The sequence below is a fragment of the Staurois parvus genome, unplaced genomic scaffold, assembly GCF_062004578.1.
Source record: "Staurois parvus isolate SC_StPar_1 unplaced genomic scaffold, SC_StPar_1.0 ptg001585l, whole genome shotgun sequence".
Lineage (NCBI taxonomy): Eukaryota > Metazoa > Chordata > Amphibia > Anura > Ranidae > Staurois > Staurois parvus.
In genome coordinates, this window is record NW_028319381.1 from 53,043 (window position 1) to 71,013 (window position 17,971).

At 40.7% G+C, this 17,971-nt stretch overlaps 1 protein-coding gene across 1 annotated transcript; it reads left to right on the forward strand.

The window, feature by feature from the left end:
• Positions 1-13,753: 13,753 nt before the first annotated feature.
• On the forward strand, positions 13,754-17,288 carry LOC149435201 (E3 ubiquitin/ISG15 ligase TRIM25-like). The gene has a single exon (XM_089662900.1). It carries the CDS (start codon positions 13,754-13,756, stop codon positions 15,491-15,493), a length of 1,740 nt encoding a protein of 579 aa, XP_089519026.1. The 3' UTR covers positions 15,494-17,288.
• The last annotated feature ends 683 nt before the right edge of the window (positions 17,289-17,971 follow it).

A 17,971-nucleotide genomic window follows, 5' to 3' on the forward strand; every position in this document is an offset into this window, starting at 1 on the left:
TTTGAAATGGGGGCTAAAAATCGCAGCATGGCTCCGATAGGGCACCTTGACAGAATTTCTAAGATGTTTAGAGTGAATTGCAGGGTTTGGGGGCCACAGCAATGTAAGGAGCGTGCATAAACAGTACTTCTATTATGCGAGGAAAGGTTAATATAGGATGTAAAGAATGGCTTGGTGAGTTGTGGAGGACTTCCAGGTGAGAGTATAGATACTGCGTATGTGCAGTGCTTCCGCATAGGCTTGTGGAACATGCATTGTAGCCGGGCAGATTTGCTGCAAGTGGGCCTGTTGCTAGGGAGATTCCTGAGTGTGGTACTGGACTCTGAGGGAATCTGTAGCGGGGTATGGACTTTAAGGGTATATATATATATCACTGCCCCAGATAAGTGACAATAATAAATAAGTAAGGTGACTGTTAGTGCTGATAAAGTGACAAATATGATGAAGCAACTAACAATTACACAGATATGTCCATAAAGTGACAAAGTGGAAATCAAGGTGAAGGTGATCACACTATATGGTGTCACAATAAAGTGACTGCTAGTGATAATAAAGTGACCAATGCAATAAACAAATAATTCCACAGAAATAACAATACAAAGTCCATAAAGTGACAAAGTGGAGATCTGGGTATGTATGATCTCAAAATCGGTGTTCCATATGCCATACTCAATGATTTGGTGATGTGCCAGGTAAGTAGTAGAATTACGCACTCACCAGATGCGTAATAATAATACGCCTGTATAGATATATACTGTGGTCAGCCGGAGGTCCCTTTAAGGATGTCTACAGCCTGGTATGGAGTCCCCCTCTCTGGGTCATCTGCAGTACCTCTGCCATCCTCCGTATGAAGCTCTGGGGGTTGGTAAGCTCATAAAGAGCCCAAAGAAAGGATGCCAATAGCGTGATACTGCTTAAAAGTAAATGTATTCCTTCCGTTTGGTATACAATAATAAGAGTACAAAAAACTGACCATGAGGGAAATCCAAGATGGCTACCGGACCTGCTCGAGGCTCCGGCGGCGTGACGTCACGACGTACAGCTCCCCACTGACGCGTTTCGTGCCAATGTACTTAGTCATAATTGCACCCCTAATCATATTTGTCACTTTATCAGCACTAACAGTCACCTTATTTATTTATTGTTGTCACTCATCTGGGGCAGTGATAGATATATATAATGTTTTACTTTGATGATTGCATCAGCACTTTATTATGTTTGCACTTTATCACATATACTACTTTTAGAGTCATTTCAGTCTTTTTAGCGCTGCACCTATCATTTATCAGTGACTTTGGAAGCTTTATTTGGTTACCTTTTCGATGCTGCAGCAGCTTTGGATTTTAACGCTCGTTTTCTTGTTGGTGTTCACATCAGTATCTACATTGTATTTGCAGGTTAGATATTTCTATAGAGGAAACATAGGGAGGTGGCTGAGCTGGAGCCAATCACAGGATAACAAGGGATACGTAGAGGAAATGAAACTCGCTGATCACACGCTCTCATTTCTCAGAAATCACAGGATTTTCTTCTCAGGAACCTGACACTGGAAGGTGTCACTGCAGTTGAACCCTCTCACTGACACGCCCTGCCATTTTGGCAATTTTTCAAAAATTTTTTTTATTATTTACTTCTAGTTTTCAGAGTTTCTACAAGACCCCCCATACCAGACGTCTCCTGAAATCACATGACCAGTACAATAAACAGAAGGGGCTGCTGATTTTTTAGGCCCCGCAATAGTTGCAGAAATGTTTATCAAATCGTTATTTTCAAAAAAGCAGTAAAATCCTTATTGGCGCACATAGACACAACGTAACTTACAGAATTCCTGCTAAATTCCCACCAAGGCCTCGGTCACATGGGGGGTAGAGAAGCATGCGCCCATGGGGGGGGCTGGGATTACCTGCATGGGGATGGACAGGTGTTCTGTGCCTCCCTATGCAGACAGTCCCATTCATGGGAATCGGGACACAGCAGCTGCAAGGACAGATCAGACATCTGTGCAGGTGTAGGTGTCGGTTCATTGGTCGGTACAATGGGGATAAAACAGGTGGTGGGGGGGGGGGGTCACATCGCTTCCTCACTGCCTGTCAGTAGCCTCTGAAGTGCGATCCAGATACAGATCAGGCTTCAGAGGAAAGGGAGTTTTAGATGCAGGTCTAACTCTACCCTTACTATGTGTTTTATCTTTATTTTTTTACACAAGTACAGTTATAGTTTTTTTTATATTTGTACATTTTTGTGGGGGGGGGGCTTTGGAGACATTAGGGGTTCAAACAGACCTCTAATGTCCCTTCCTTGACTGTCTGCAGTTCCTTTCCTGCAGCCTCACCTGCACTGTAGATGAATGAATAGGAGTCTGTATAGAGGATCCTATTTATTCACAAACCGAAGCATAGCAAACACAGCTTTCTATGCTTCAGTGATGAATGAATACAGAAGGAATCGGTACAAATCACTGACTGTATTCATTCAGGAAAGGAAGGGGGATGGTAAACACATGTTTAGCAGTCTCCGATTTTCCATCCTGACAGCGATCACCCACCCCAGCAGAAGCTGCAACTGATGGAGAAACAAGGAAAGCCATCCAGCTGCTGCAGGGAGGGGGTGCCCAGCCATCAGTGGGGGGATCTATTTGGACAAGTAGATCCCTCTGTGGCTGCCCTGCAGCACCCAAAGCCGGTGAGATGGTAGAGGAGGGAAACTGACAGCTGCAGGGCAGCCATAAGGGGTTTGCAAGGAGGGATCAGTGCTGAGGGGAAATCAGTGCAGCGGGGGTGAAGCGGCAGGGAAAGGGGACATTGCAGTGGAGGTGGGGGCATTTCAAATGTCAGCAATGGTGGAGGTGGCTGTTTAGCAGAGTTTGCTGTAAGTTCCGGGTCAGTGAAGAGACGGTACGGACCTGGCAGAGAAAGGATCAGATAGATACTCTGTCTAGAAGGTGATGTCACCATGAAATTCATTTCATCCCTTCAAGTGGGCGGATCCAAATGGTTGGTGTTCATGTGGTCACACCCCTCTAGCACCTGATGGGTTTAGTGTATGTACAGTATGTGTACACATGGAAATATTGGGGGTGGGGATGAGGATCAGATTACACATGGAAATATTGGGGGTGGGGATGAGGATCAGATTACACATGGAAATATTGGGGATAGGGATGAGGATCAGATTACACATGGAAATATTGGGGATAGAGATGAGGATCAGATTACACATGGAAATATTGGGGGTGGGGATAAGTATCAGATTACACATGGAAATATTGGGGGTGGGGATGAGGATCAGATTACACATGGAAATATTGGGGGTGGGGATGAGGATCAGATTACACATGGAAATATTGGGGGTGGGGATGAGGATCGGATTACACATGGAAATATTGGGGGTGGGGATGAGGATCAGATTACACATGGAAATATTGGGGGTGGGGATGAGGATCATATTACACATGGAAATATTGGGGGTGGGGATGAGGATCATATTACACATGGAAATATTGGGGGTGGGGATGAGGATCATATTACACATGGAAATATTGGGGGTGGGGATGAGGATCAGATTACACATGGAAATATTGGGGGTGGGGATGAGGATCAGATTACACATGGAAATATTGGGGGTGGGGATGAGGATCGGATTACACATGGAAATATTGGGGGAGGGGATGAGGATCAGATTACACATAATTAATGTCAGCGAATCGCATTATTAACCAATTCAGTATATAATGTACAGTTTTTGTGGCTCACAAGTACAATTTATACCCTTTAATAACTAGAAGTCATACACTTGTTAGCAGACACAATGGAGGTTTCTTCGTATTTAGATATAGAAAGCATTTTTAAAGGGGAAGAAAAAGTGGATATTAACATTAATAATGTATTCAGAAAGGGGGGGAATATTCTGGATAAAAGGATCCACACTTGGGGGGTATAACAACTATGGAGAGATACATTAAAGAAAGAATAACCCCCTGAAAATGAAGATGGTATTTCCCATTGCGGGGGATTCATAGAAGAAGGAATATTCTAGAATGGTACGATTTCTTTAGTGACAAAAGCGTGGAATTATTATTATTTTTAATTAAAAGGAAACAAAGAAAAATGAGGAAAATGGAGATGGTTTTGAAGGATTATATAGCTAAAGTAGAAACATTCAAAGAGCATCCAGAGTTTTCTAAATATATGAATGAGCTGAACAAAAATGTTAAAAACAGGAATTCAGAGATTAAAAACAAGAAAAAGAAGAAATATCAGAGAGTAATTCAAGATTATAATCAAAAACAAGTATTTAACTGGTTGCCGACCAGCCATGGTGTATAGGGGGGAAGTGACTGCTGAATTTCTGAACTATTGTATAGAGAAGAAAAAAACACTTTTTCTTAATTGCCAGCAATTCTTTTACATTCAGTGGGGAACCCCGCTGACAGCTGAAACATGAACACATGGTTGTCACTACTAAATAATAAATTAATAACGAGTTAATAACATAACTCACGCAGTATTTTAGTAGTGTTTACTGTTTTTCTGACCTTCAGAACGTATTAATTGGTTTTCAATGCATTCCTATGGGAAACAGTGTTTTGGTTTACAAATATTTTGCTATATGAAATGTCCTACAGAACAAATTAAATTTGTAAACCGAGGTCCTGGTACATCACTGGACTTTGAATGGTTATACCAGGATGATGGTACAGCTGCAGGCATCATCCTGGTATAGTTGTTTTCAGCCGCCGATCGGCTTTTATTGGCTAATTAGCTGCAGGATTGCTTTTACAAGCAGTGGGAAATGATGTCCCCCCTCCCCCGCTGCCTTCCATGGCCTTCTCAGGCAGTCCCGTGCCATCGGGGGAACCTGAGAATGCAGCCGGTGTTTCTGTCAGCTGACCATAGAGCTGATTGGAGACCAAAGTGGTGCCAATCATCTCTATAGCCTAAGAAATCGGAAGCTACGAGCATTTCATCACTTCAGTTTCGCAGGATATAAACAGCGCCATTTGTAAATTGGGAAAGCATCTGATCAGCGATGTTGGTGAGATGAGATAATGTGAGGGCAGAGGAGAGATCCAGAGTCTGATAGACCCCAGATTCCTCAGAATAGAATCTATGACAATGCCCATTGAGGTTATCGGGGATATTTGCATTCCCTGTGATAGCATTAAATGTGATAAAACAAAGAAGGGACAGTGTAAAAATAATTCAAAAAATCAAAATAACTTAAAAAAAGTACCCTCGCCCCCCTGTGCACGCCCGCATCTGCATTTGTGAGCCTTGACCCTGCGCCAGTATGGAAACAGCGGTTGCACCATGTATGTGAGGTATCGCCACAAACGTCAGATGAAGGGCAGTAATTCTAACACCAGACCTCCTCTGTAAATCTATAATGGTGGCTTGTAAAGGCTTTTAAATGTTGTCTATGAATATTAAACACGTATGCAGTTTGTCGCCATTGCACGGGGCATGCGCAGTTTTAAAGCATGTCATGTTTGGTATCTATTTACTCGGCATATCATTATCTTTTATATTTTACCAAATAATTGGTCAATATTTAGTGTTTCTGTGCATTAAAAGTAAAAAAAGCGTACTTTTTTAAAAAAAATTGCGTTTAAAAAATTGCTGCGTGAGTATTATGTGACATAAAAAATTGCAGCAGATTTGTTTCATGTGAACAAAAAGTGTCAGACAAGGCGTGGTCTTCAGGTGGTTAGAAGAGTGAGTGATGTGTGGCATAAACTTCTAATGCTGGGCATAAAATGATCCCACCCCCCAAAATGACCCCTTTTTGGAAAGTAGACACCCCAAACTATTTGCTGAGAGGAATGTTGAATCAATAGAAGAATTTATTTTTTTACCACACATTTTTGGAAAATGACAAACAAAAATGTTTTTCTTTTTTTTTTACACAAAATTGTCACTTAAATGATACATTTCTCGCACAAGCCATGGGTATATGTGGAATTACTCCCCAAAATACATTCTGCTACTTCTCCCGAGTATGGGGGTACCACATGTGAGAGACGTTTTGGCAGTCTAGCCAAGTACAGGACCCCAAAATCCAATAAGCACCTTCAGGCCTTTAAAGAGCTTTATTACCTCATTACACTTCCTGACTACCTATCACAATTTAGGAGGCCCTGAAATGCCAGGATAGCACCCCCCCCCCCCCCAATGACCCCTTTTTGGAAAGTACACACCCCAAGGAATTTATCAGAAGCATGATGAGTATTTTGCAGATCTCGTTTGTTGCCACAAGTTTTTGAAAAAAAAAACAAAATCATAATTTTTTCTTTTCTTTTTTTATATTTCAAAACCTTGTGAGAAAAAAATGAGATCTGCAAAATACTCTCCATGTGTCTTTTTACATTTCTTTGGGTGTCTGCTTTCCAAAAATAGCTCATTTGGGGGGGGGCTATCCTGGCATTTCAGGGCCTCTGAAACTGTGATAGGTAGTGAGGAAGTGAAATGAGGAAGTTACGCACCTTCAGGCTTTCAAGGTGGTCATTGGATTTCAGGCTCCTGTATGTGGTTAGGCTCCCAAAAAGTCTCACATGTGGTACCCCCATACTCACTGGAAGTGGCAGAATGTATTTTGGGGTGTAATTCCACATATACCCATGGCTTGTGTGAGAAATATATAATTTAATGAAAACTTTGTGTAAAAAGAACAAAAAAGTTTTTGTCATTTTCCAGAAACTTGTGAAAAAAAAACTTCCATGGACTCAATATGCCTCTCAGCAGATATCTCAGGGTGTCTACTTTCTGAAAAATGGTCATTTGGGGGTGTTTGTATTATCCTGGTATTTGGGGGTGTTTGTACTGTCCTGGTATTTGGGGGTGTTTGTACTGTCCTGGTATTTGGGGGGTTTGTATTATCCTGGTATTTGGGGGTGTTTGTACTGTCCTGGTATTTGGGGGTGTTTGTATTATCCTGGTATTTGGGGGTGTTTGTACTGGCCTGGTATTTGGGGGTGTTTGTACTGTCCTGGTATTTGGGGGTGTTTGTACTGTCCTGGTATTTGGGGGTGTTTGTACTGTCCTGGTATTTGGGGGTGTTTGTACTGTCCTGGTATTTGGGGGTGTTTGTACTGTCCTGGTATTTGGGGGTGTTTGCACTGTCCTGGTATTTGGGGGTGTTTGCACTGTCCTGGTATTTGGGGGTGTTTGTACTATCCTGGTATTTGGGGGTGTTTGCACTGTCCTGGTATTTGGGGGTGTTTGTCCTGTCCTGGTATTTGGGGGTGTTTGTATTATCCTGGTATTTGGGGGTGTTTGCACTGTCCTGGTATTTGGGGGTGTTTGTACTGTCCTGGTATTTGGGGGTGTTTGTACTGTCCTGGTATTTGGGGTGTTTGTACTATCCTGGTATTTGGGGGTGTTTGTACTGTCCTGGTATTTGGGGGGGTTGTACTGTCCTGGTATTTGGGGGTGTTTGTACTGTCCTGGTATTTGGGGGTGTTTGTATTATCCTGGTATTTGGGGGTGTTTGTACTGTCCTGGTATTTGGGGGTGTTTGTACTATCCTGGTATTTGGGGGTGTTTGTACTGTCCTGGTATTTGGGGGTGTTTGTACTATCCTGGTATTTGGGGGTGTTTGTACTGTCCTGGTATTTGGGGGTGTTTGTATTATCCTGGTATTTGGGGGTGTTTGTCCTGTCCTGGTATTTGGGGGTGTTTGTATTATCCTGGTATTTGGGGGTGTTTGTACTAACCTGGTATTTGGGGGTGTTTGTACTGTCCTGGTATTTGGGGGTGTTTGCACTGTCCTGGTATTTTAGCCCCCCAGAAATGTGATGGGCAGTCAGAAGGACAAGCTGTGTACATTCCATGATCTCTCCCATAGTCTGTATCTCTATAACTGTCACACAAAGCAATCAATAGACACTTATTGGGAATTTTTTAACCAAAAACATGAATACATTTTGGCCTAAATTTATGATGAAATATTATTTTTTTTGGATATTTTTTATGACAGAAATGAGAAAATATTGTTTTTTTCAAAACATTTTTTTTTTCTGAAAACGTTTTTTGTTTATAGCACCAAAAATAAAAAGCGCGCAGGTGATCAAATACCAATGAAAGAAAGCTCTATTTGTGTGAACAAAGGACATAATTTCCTTTATGTACTGTATTGCATGACCGCGCAATTGTCAGTTAAACTACTTCAGTGCTGTATAGCAAAAAAAATGGTGTAAATTGCAGTATCTCTCCCATTGTTTGTATCTCTATAACTGTCACACAAAGCAATCAATATACAATTATTGGGAAACATGGAGCAGAATATATTTTGGTATAAATTTATAGCTAACTTTTTACTATAGACTTTACTATATATTTTTTATAGCCGAAAGCAAAAAATATTGTTTTTCTTCAAAATGTTTGGTCTTTTTTTGTTTATAGCGTGAAAAATAAAAAGCGCACAGGTGATCAAATACCACCAAAAGAAAGCTCTATTTGTGTGAAAAAAAGACAAATTTTGTTTGGGTGCAGCATTGCATGACCGCGCAATTATCAGTTGAATTAGTGCAGCGCCGAGTAGCAAAAAGAGGCGTGGTCATTAAGGGGGGTAAATCCTCTGGAGGGGGAGGGGTTAAAGATGACCCATACACTCCCCAACCTACACCAGACTTGATCAACCAATTTCGGCATAAACTGTCTTTACTCACATTAGACCACCAAAAACTAGAAGGTCCCAACCAACCCATTTTAGAAAGTGAAATTAAAGCGTCTATTACAGCATTACCAAAAGGGGAATCTCCGGGACGGACGGTTTTTCAAATGAATACTATAAGGAATTACAGTCCATATTAGTTCCCCACCTCAAACGTACATTGGATGAAAATATACTTAAGTCTACATTTCCCCCAGAAATGTTAAAAGCTATCATTGTTACTTTACCTAAACCGGGGAAAACTCCAGACCCACCTCAAAATTTTAGGCCCATCTCCCTACTAAATACCGATCTCAAAATATACGGCACAATTACAGCGACCCGCCTCCTTAGTATAACGCCTCTTCTGATTGGGGCTGATCAAGTGGGCTTTGTCAAGGGCAGACAGGCAGCGGATGGCACCCGTAGAATACTTGACTTGATGCATTCAATCGAATCTTGTGGGACGCAGGCGGTGTTCTTGGCTTTGGATGCCGAGGAAGCCTTTGATAGGGTTCATTGGCGATATTTGGGCGCTACTTTAAACAAGTTCGGTATAAGTGGATTTATAAAATCGGCTATTATGGCATTATATACTGTTCCCACCGCACAGGTATTTACGTCCAATGCCCCATCGCAACCTTTCAGCATTACAAATGGAACAAGGCAAGGCTGTCCACTGTCTCCCATTATCTTCTCTTTAGTGATGGAACTAAAACTGCGATCAGAGATAATCCACAGATCTCAGCATCCGTGCTGCGGATACCTCCCATATAATTGGTCTATTCGCTGATGATGTCATACTTACTGTCACTGACCCCGCCAAGTCCCTCACAGAAATGTCATCTTCCTTGCAATCCCTCAGTGCAGTTTCCTATTATACTCCTAATATTATGAAATCATGCGCCCCACCGATAGCCGTACCGAAAGACCTCTTAAAAGAGCTCAAAGCTAAATTCCCCTACAGTTGGGCCCATAAAAAACTAGATTACCTCGGTATCTGTATATCTTCTCCAACTGCTAACACTAGAGATGAGCGAATCGAATCAGGCGAAGTGGAATTCGTTTCGAATTTCAGGAAAAATTTGATTCGCGGCGAATCCGAATTTTTGCCAACTTCGGATGGTCGAATCGAATTTTTCCTGATCGGCCGTTTTCATCCCTTCTACAGCCGGCAAAAATGTCCCTGCAGAGAGCTCCACTATTTCTGACAGTTCTCTGACAGTTCTTTCACATTTCCAGCGGTTGAAACATTGTATGTATTTGTTTCCATTTAGGATACAGATGTTTTTATTAGGAAATAAATAGATACAATGTTTCAATCGCTGTAAATGTGAAAGAACTGTCAGAGAACTGTCAGAAATAGAGGAACTCTGCAGAAACACTTTTTGCTTTACTGGAATTATTCTTATTTTCATTCTTCTTCTTCTTATTTTCATTCTTCTTTTCATTCTTTTCATTCTTCTTTTCATTCTTCTTCTTATTTTCATTCTTCTTTTCATTCTTTTCATTCTTCTTTTCATTCTTCTTCTTATTTTCATTCTTCTTTTCATTCTTCTTGTCATTCTTTTCATTCTTCTTTTCATTCTTTTCATTCTTCTTTTCATTCTTTTCATTCTTCTTTTCATTCTTCTTCTTATTTTCATTCTTCTTTTCATTCTTTTCATTCTTCTTTTCATTCTTTTCATTCTTCTTTTCATTCTTCTTCTTCTTTTCATTCTTCTTTTCATTCTTTTCATTCTTCTTTTCATTCTTCTTCTTATTTTCATTCTTCTTTTCATTCTTTTCATTCTTCTTTTCATTCTTTTCATTCTTCTTTTCATTCTTCTTCTTATTTTCATTTTTCTTTTCATTCTTCTTTTCATTCTTCTTCTTATTTTCATTCTTCTTTTCATTCTTTTCATTCTTCTTTTCATTCTTTTCATTCTTCTTTTCATTCTTCTTCTTATTTTCATTCTTCTTTTCATTCTTTTCATTCTTCTTTTCATTCTTCTTCTTATTTTCATTCTTCTTTTCATTCTTTTCATTCTTCTTTTCATTCTTCTTCTTATTTTCATTCTTCTTTTCATTCTTTTCATTCTTCTTTTCATTCTTTTCATTCTTCTTTTCATTCTTCTTCTTATTTTCATTCTTCTTTTCATTCTTTTCATTCTTATTCTTCTTCTTTTCATTCTTTTCATTCTTCTTCTTCTTCTTCTTCTTCTTCTTCTCATTCTTTTCATTCTTTTCATTCTTCTTCTTCTTCTTCTTTTCATTCTTTTCATTCTTCTTCTTCTTCTTCTTCTTCTTCTTCTTTTCATTCTTTTCATTCTTCTTCTTCTTCTTCTTCTCCTTCTTCTTCTTTGGCCCCGTGACTGCCCAAATGAGTGAAGTGTGCGGTGATTCTAAGATCGACGGCACTCATCTGCATGTCATACTGACTGACAGTATTATTTCTCTTCCCCAGCAGACTCCAAGGACATTTAAATTAAAGGTACAGTGTTCTGCACTAATATAAAGGCTCTCTGAAGCCTAGAAACCCTTTTTATAAGTAAAATTTGCGGCGAATGAATTCGAATCAAATCAAATTTTTTCGGAAAATTCGGCGAATCAGGCGAATCGAATTTTTGAAAAATTCGCTCATCTCTAGCTAACACCTTTAAAGATAACTACAAAAAACGATACCAGTCAGTTCTAGTGGAGCTACAGAGACTCGATAAATGTGAAATCTCACGGATAGGTAGAATAGCAGCTTTTAAGATGTTGATTCTTCCCAAAATATTGTACTTTCCAACGATTCCGATTGTTATCTCTAATGCTTACTTCAATAAACTTGAGGCGGCACTTAGAACTTATATCTGGCAGGAGAAGAAACCGAGAATCCCGTTCTTGGCCCTCACCAAACATAAATCCAAAGGGGGGATCGGTCTTCCAGTGCTCTCCACGTATTATTATTCATCTATTTTGGACCAACTCCCGGAGTGGTTCACCACATCAGACAAATTATGGGTACAAATTGAGGAATCTGTAGTCCCCAATAGGAATCTTAGGGCTTTATTAGCTAAATCTGCTAAATCCAAACTCCTTAATACGTTTCCTCCATCTATCGCTGCCTCTCTTGAGGCATGGATGTATGGCGTACATAAACTAAACTCCTCCTCCCCTAAGATTCATATAGACATACCACTATCAGGGTATGAATACTTTATTCCTAATCTCAACACCAAACCTTTACAAGACTGAGGCTACAGAACTTTTATGGAAATAGGAAATACTATCCCAAGTAGAGGCCGACTTCCTCTTCTACAGATTGGAGGATATCAGGATAAATCCGAAGACATGGATTGAAATTGACTCCAAATTATGGCAGGTTGTGACTAACCCTATTCATCAGAAAAAAGGGATTTTGTGGTTCTACAATTACTTACATTATGATAACGACCCCGCCATTATACATAGTATAGGGAAATGGGAGACTGACCTTCAAAGGTCCTTCACCAAAGATGAGTGGGGGGCTGCTCTGGGCAATAACTGAAGTATTACTAAATGTACAAATCATTGGAATTGCTCTCCTAAAATATTACATTGCGGCTACCTCACTCCTTATAGACTTGCTGCAATCTATCCCAATGTGTCCTCTCTGTGCTGGAGGAACTGTGGAGAAGAGGGCAATCTACTCCATATTATGTGGGCATGCCCCCGCTTACAATATTTCTGGCAGGAGGTCTTTGCACTTATCTCACGGGTGTCTGGAATGATAACTAGCCCAGCTCCTCATCTGGCACTACTCAATATCACCCTACACCTATTTCCTGCCCAGTATAGGACAATTGTCGGCCATATACTTATCTCTGCCAGAATGTCCATCACGGCTGCATGGAGGTCGGTGAAGATCCCCTCTATTCTGGAAGTGATCCATAGAGTTAATTCACATTACATCTGTGAAAGAGCTGTGTCTCTTCAATGCCAACACACGGGGAAATTCCATGTGAAATGGTCTAGCTGGACAGGAAGGTTTATGTCCCAGGATGTGATTATCGGAGTATACAGTTTTGTATATCATATTGTCTCTTTGGTGGCATCTGTGCTCCAGTCTCATCTCCTTCTATCGATTTCTTTCTTTAGTTCTTTGTTTTCCCTTCTTACTTCTTTGGAGTTTTTATGTCTCTAATAAGCACTGTGTATGGAATATATGCCATGAAGGTCTATTAGTCTGGTAACTGGTATTGCCAACATTGACCGATTCCAATATACAAATGTAGGCCTGAGGGCCATTTTATAAATGCTTTTCTAGATCTAAGAGCGTATTAGCGCCAGACTGCTGAGACATGTCTATGTGGAATTTCTGCCTTCATATATCTTTGTTATTGTTACTGTAACTGTGTTACCAAAAATTAATAGAAAAGATTTGAAAAGAAGGCCTGTAAGGCCTAAAGGGCCTGGTGTGGATCTTAGGGGGAACCCCACCCACTTTAAAAAAAAAATCACTGTGGGGTTCCTCCTAACTTTCCCACCGGACCTCATGGGTGTGTTCTGGATTAGGGGAGACCCCACATGTCTTTTTTATAATATAAATGTCAGTTGTGGTGCAGCAGGTCCTATACATTGTACAGATTGCAACTTTGCAGGGAGTTTATGGGGACCCCCCAGACATGATAATTACATTTTTAATTTTTTTATGTTTTTTTTACTTTAAGCAATGAAAAATGATGGCCCCTTTAAAAATTGTACTTTTTTCCCCCACTGACTTCTGTCCCTCAGGGCCGTCCCCGAGTCCCCATACCACTTCTGGGGCCAATAACTGGCATAAAAGCCTTCAGAATGGACACTTTTCCATTTACAAGTTCCAGTCCCATAGACTTGCATTGAGTTCGAAGTTTGCGGTTGAACTTTCGTCAAGTTGGAATGTTGGACCGCGAACCGAACAGGGGGGTGTTGGACCCGTCACTACTTATTACATGTCTGTGTCCTTCTGTAGAAGAATTCTTCTAGCTACGTGTCTCAGTCCCAGCCTCTCCCTGTGTAGGAATGTACACCTCGCCCCGTGTAGGAGGGTACAGAACGGGTCACATTGCATACGGAGTGTCAGAGACTTTCCCCGTCATTCTGTCTTCTGCTCCCAGCGATGGCATCTGCTGATCTGAGGAAGGAGCTGGAATGTTCCGTCTGTCTGAACATTTATACAGATCCTGTAACCCTGAGATGTGGACACAACTTCTGCCGGGACTGTATTGGCCGTGTGTTGGATACACAGGAGGAGACTGGAGGTTATTCCTGTCCTGAATGCAGAGAAGAGTTCCAGGAATGTCCTGCACAGCACAGGAACATAACACTACGTAACATAGTGGAGAACTTCCAGTCTACCCATCCAGAGCAGGAGGAGTCCGGGGTCTTCTGTACTCACTGTATTCACACTCCTGTACCGGCTGTGAAATCCTGTCTGATGTGTGAAGCTTCTCTGTGTGACAACCACCTGAGAGTCCACAGCAAGTCACCAGAACACGTCTTATGTGACCCCACCTCTTCCCTGAAGGACAGGAAATGCTCCATCCATAAGGAACTACTGAAGTATTTCTGCACCGAGGACTCCACCTGTATCTGTGTGTACTGCAGGCTGGATGGAGAACATCGGGAACACCAGGTGGAGACTCTGGAGGAGGCCTCTGAGAAGAAGAAGAAGAAACTGAGGAATGTTCTGCAGAAACTGATGACAGAGAGAGAGGAGATGGAGAAAAGAGTCCAGAGTCTGCAGGAACGCAGGAGGAAAGTACAAGGAAAAGCAGATGATGAAACCAAGAGAGTCACTGCCCTGTTCAGAGACCTCAGGAGACATCTGGAAGACCTGGAGAAGAGAGTCCTGAGGGACATCTCTGGGTGGGCAGAGCGGGTCTCCCGTCCCATGTTGGATTATATTCGGGATCTGGAAATAAAGAAGGAGGAGCTGTCCAGGAAGATGAGGGACATTGAGAAGCTGTGTAACATGACGGATCCACTGACTGTCCTACAGGAATCAAACACAGGTGACTTGTGTGATACCGAGGATGGAGATGATGAGGACAGAGAGAGACATGAGAACCTCCTCCATGATGGAGGGGATGGGGATGTGGGGGGGATCTCACACACATTACACACGGGTTTATCTGATATCATGTCTGGGGTCAATGTACAGAAATGTACAGGCACACATGTCTCTCCACATTCTACTACAAAGGGCAAAGGTCCCATCAATGGTCCACCATCCAGGCCAGACCCCCAACCCTCCCCCACCGGAGGACCAAATATGGGGGCTGTACAGCAAACATTGGGGGTGTCGGGGGTTACAGACAAATTACTGGATGTGAGGACAGCTGGTAATCGTCTACATATATCAGATGACGGGAAAACTGCATCCTGGTCATCACATCAGAATTGGCCAGAAACACCAGAGAGGTTCCAGCATTGTCCTCAGGTGATGAGCAGTCAGAGCTTCTCCTCCGGGAGACATTATTGGGACGTGGATGTCGGGGGGTCAGATCACTGGAGAGTGGGGATGTGTTACCCCAATATAGACAGGAGAGGAGGTCAGTCAGTGATTGGATGTAATAAGAAGTCCTGGGGGTTGGTGAGGGGGGGGTTGGAGGTGTTTTTGGAGGGTGATGAGTACTCAGTGATACATGACAGTAAGAAGACCCGATTCCCCGGTGGTGTCTCCAGTACCAGAGTCAGGATAGATCTGGATTATGAGGCCGGGCGGATCTCCTTCTATGATCTGTGTGACCCGATCCGACACCTCCACACCTTCACCACCACCTTCACTCAGCCCCTCCATGCCGGGGTAGGTGTATGGGAAGGTTGTATAAAGATATGTGGGAGGAGCCAGGAGTGAGAGATCCGCCCAGAGACATCACAATGGGGATGATCTGATTGGTGATTGGTGCAATACTCAGCCAATAGGAGGAAGGGCAGGAAACAGGAGTGATTTGTGGAGAAAGCTGCAGGTTCCGGGGCCGTCATCTTCATCCTAAACCTCACTTCACTCCCTAGTGTGTCACTGACCAGGAACAAGCATGCAGGAGGTCCGAGTGTTCCGCCTTCACTGGATGCATGCTTTTCTTTTTGACACCTATTTTTGACAGTGGCAATAAAATGACAGTTGAAAAATGAGTTATTTTTGACAGCAGAATCATAATAGGTTTTTTTTACAGTGACATAAAAAAACAGTTAATTTTTGACAATGGAAAAAATGACAGTTCAAAAATGAGATTATTTTTTCAATTGAGAAATGAAAGTTATTTTTAACAGTTGAAAAACTGCTATTTTTTTTGACGGTGATAAAAAAAAATACAGTTTATTTTTGGCAGTTGCAACAAATAACAGTTGATTAATGAGGGATTTTATGACAATTAAAAGATTACAGGTTTTATTGGCAGTTTAAAAATTACGTTTTTTTTACAGTGGCAAAAAAATGACACTGTAATTTTTCAACCGACAAAAATATAAGAAATTTTTTGCCACTGTCAAAAAAACTGTAATTTTTCAACTAACAAAAAACTCATTCTTTACTGACAAAAACCCCCTCTTTTTTTTAAATGTTATTTTTTTCCACTGTCAAAAATGATCTGCATTTTATTGCCACTGTAAAATAAACTGTTATTTTTCAATTGTCAAATATAACTGTTGTTTTTCAACTTTTAAAAATAAATGTAATTTTTCAACTGTAAAAAATATTTTTTACGACAAAAAATAACTGTCAATTTTCAACTGTCGAAAAAAAACTAATTTTTCAACTGTCCTTTTATTGCCACTGACAAAAAATGCTGTCATTTCTTGCCACTAAAGAAATATACGTGTCATTTTGCAACATTTTAAGACAAAAAAATACCTGTCATCTTTCAATTGTCAGAAAACCCTCATTTTTCAATTGCCATTTTTTGGTACTGTAAAAAATTAACTGTCATTTTTCAACAGTTGAAAAACCCTCATTTTTCAACTGTCATTTTATTGTCACTGAAGAAAAAATATAACTGTCATTTTTCATCTGTCAAAAAAACTGTTGATTTTTAAGACAAAAAAAGCTGTCATTTTTAACCTGTCAAAAATAACTGTAATTTTTCAACGGTCACGACTTGTTTTTTATGAAAAAAAATGTTATTTTTCAACTGCCAATAAGCACTCATTTTTCAATTGCAATTTTTTCAACTGTAAACAATTAACTGTCATTTCCAACTGTCAAATATAACTGTTATTTTTGAACTGTCAAAAAGCACTCATTTTTCAAATGTCATTTTATTGCCACTGACATAAAACTCTGTCATTTCTCGCCTCTATAAAAATATAACTGTCATTTTTCAAGTTTCAAAAAACACAAATTTTTCAAGTGCCATATTTTCCAATGTAAAAAATTGAAAAACATTTTCAACTGTCAAAAAACACATCTGTAATTTTTGCCACTGTCATTTTCCAACTGACCAAAAAAAACTCATTTCTCTACTGTCAAAAATAAATGTTTTTCAACTGACAAAAAAAAACAAATTTGTTGCCACTATCAAAAAAATTGTCATTTTTCAACTGTCGATAAAACCCCTCTTTCTTTAAATGTGATTTTTTTTTCACTGTCAAAAATTATCTGCATTTTATTGCCACGGTAAAATAAACTGTCATTTTGCAACTGTCAAATATAACTGTTGTTTTTCAACTGTTAAGAATAAATGTAATTGGGGGCGTGGCCAGCCATGGACAGAGATGGCCGCACAGTAGCAGAGATCCGGGAGCCGCCGAGAGCCGCAGGGTGTCAAAGCGATGAGTGACAGCGGGGAATCCCGCCGACATTCCTACTCACCTCTGGGTGGGGGGGGCACAGAGGCAGTAGGATGGGGAAGCAGAAAATAAAGGAGAGGCCCCCCAAATTAATGGAGTTCTTCACTCCGGCGGTAGTAAGAAATCTCAACCTAAACAAATATGACCCCCAAATCCTATTATAAGAACAATTGTGAGGGGGGGTAACACATCGCAGCAATTTCAGGGATAAGTCGGTTTTTAGCCCCAACATTGTACATAATAAATATATTGATATCGGGAATAGAAGATTTAGGGGCCCTAAATATTAAACATACAAAGAAGAACGCATCTTGGAAAAAGGGATGAAAGGTTTATAAAGCAGGAAAGACGTAGTAATGCGTCCAGCGGGGGGAGGAGCCATGGCGGGATTATCTACAGACTATTATCAGTCTACTATGAATAATATGATCGCTGATGTTCATACAGACAAGAAACTGAACAGAAATCCTATAAAACCTACAAGAAAGAGTTGATGAAAGGAATACAGTGTGGCAGCCGGAAAGGAATTGTAAATAATAAAGAGGAG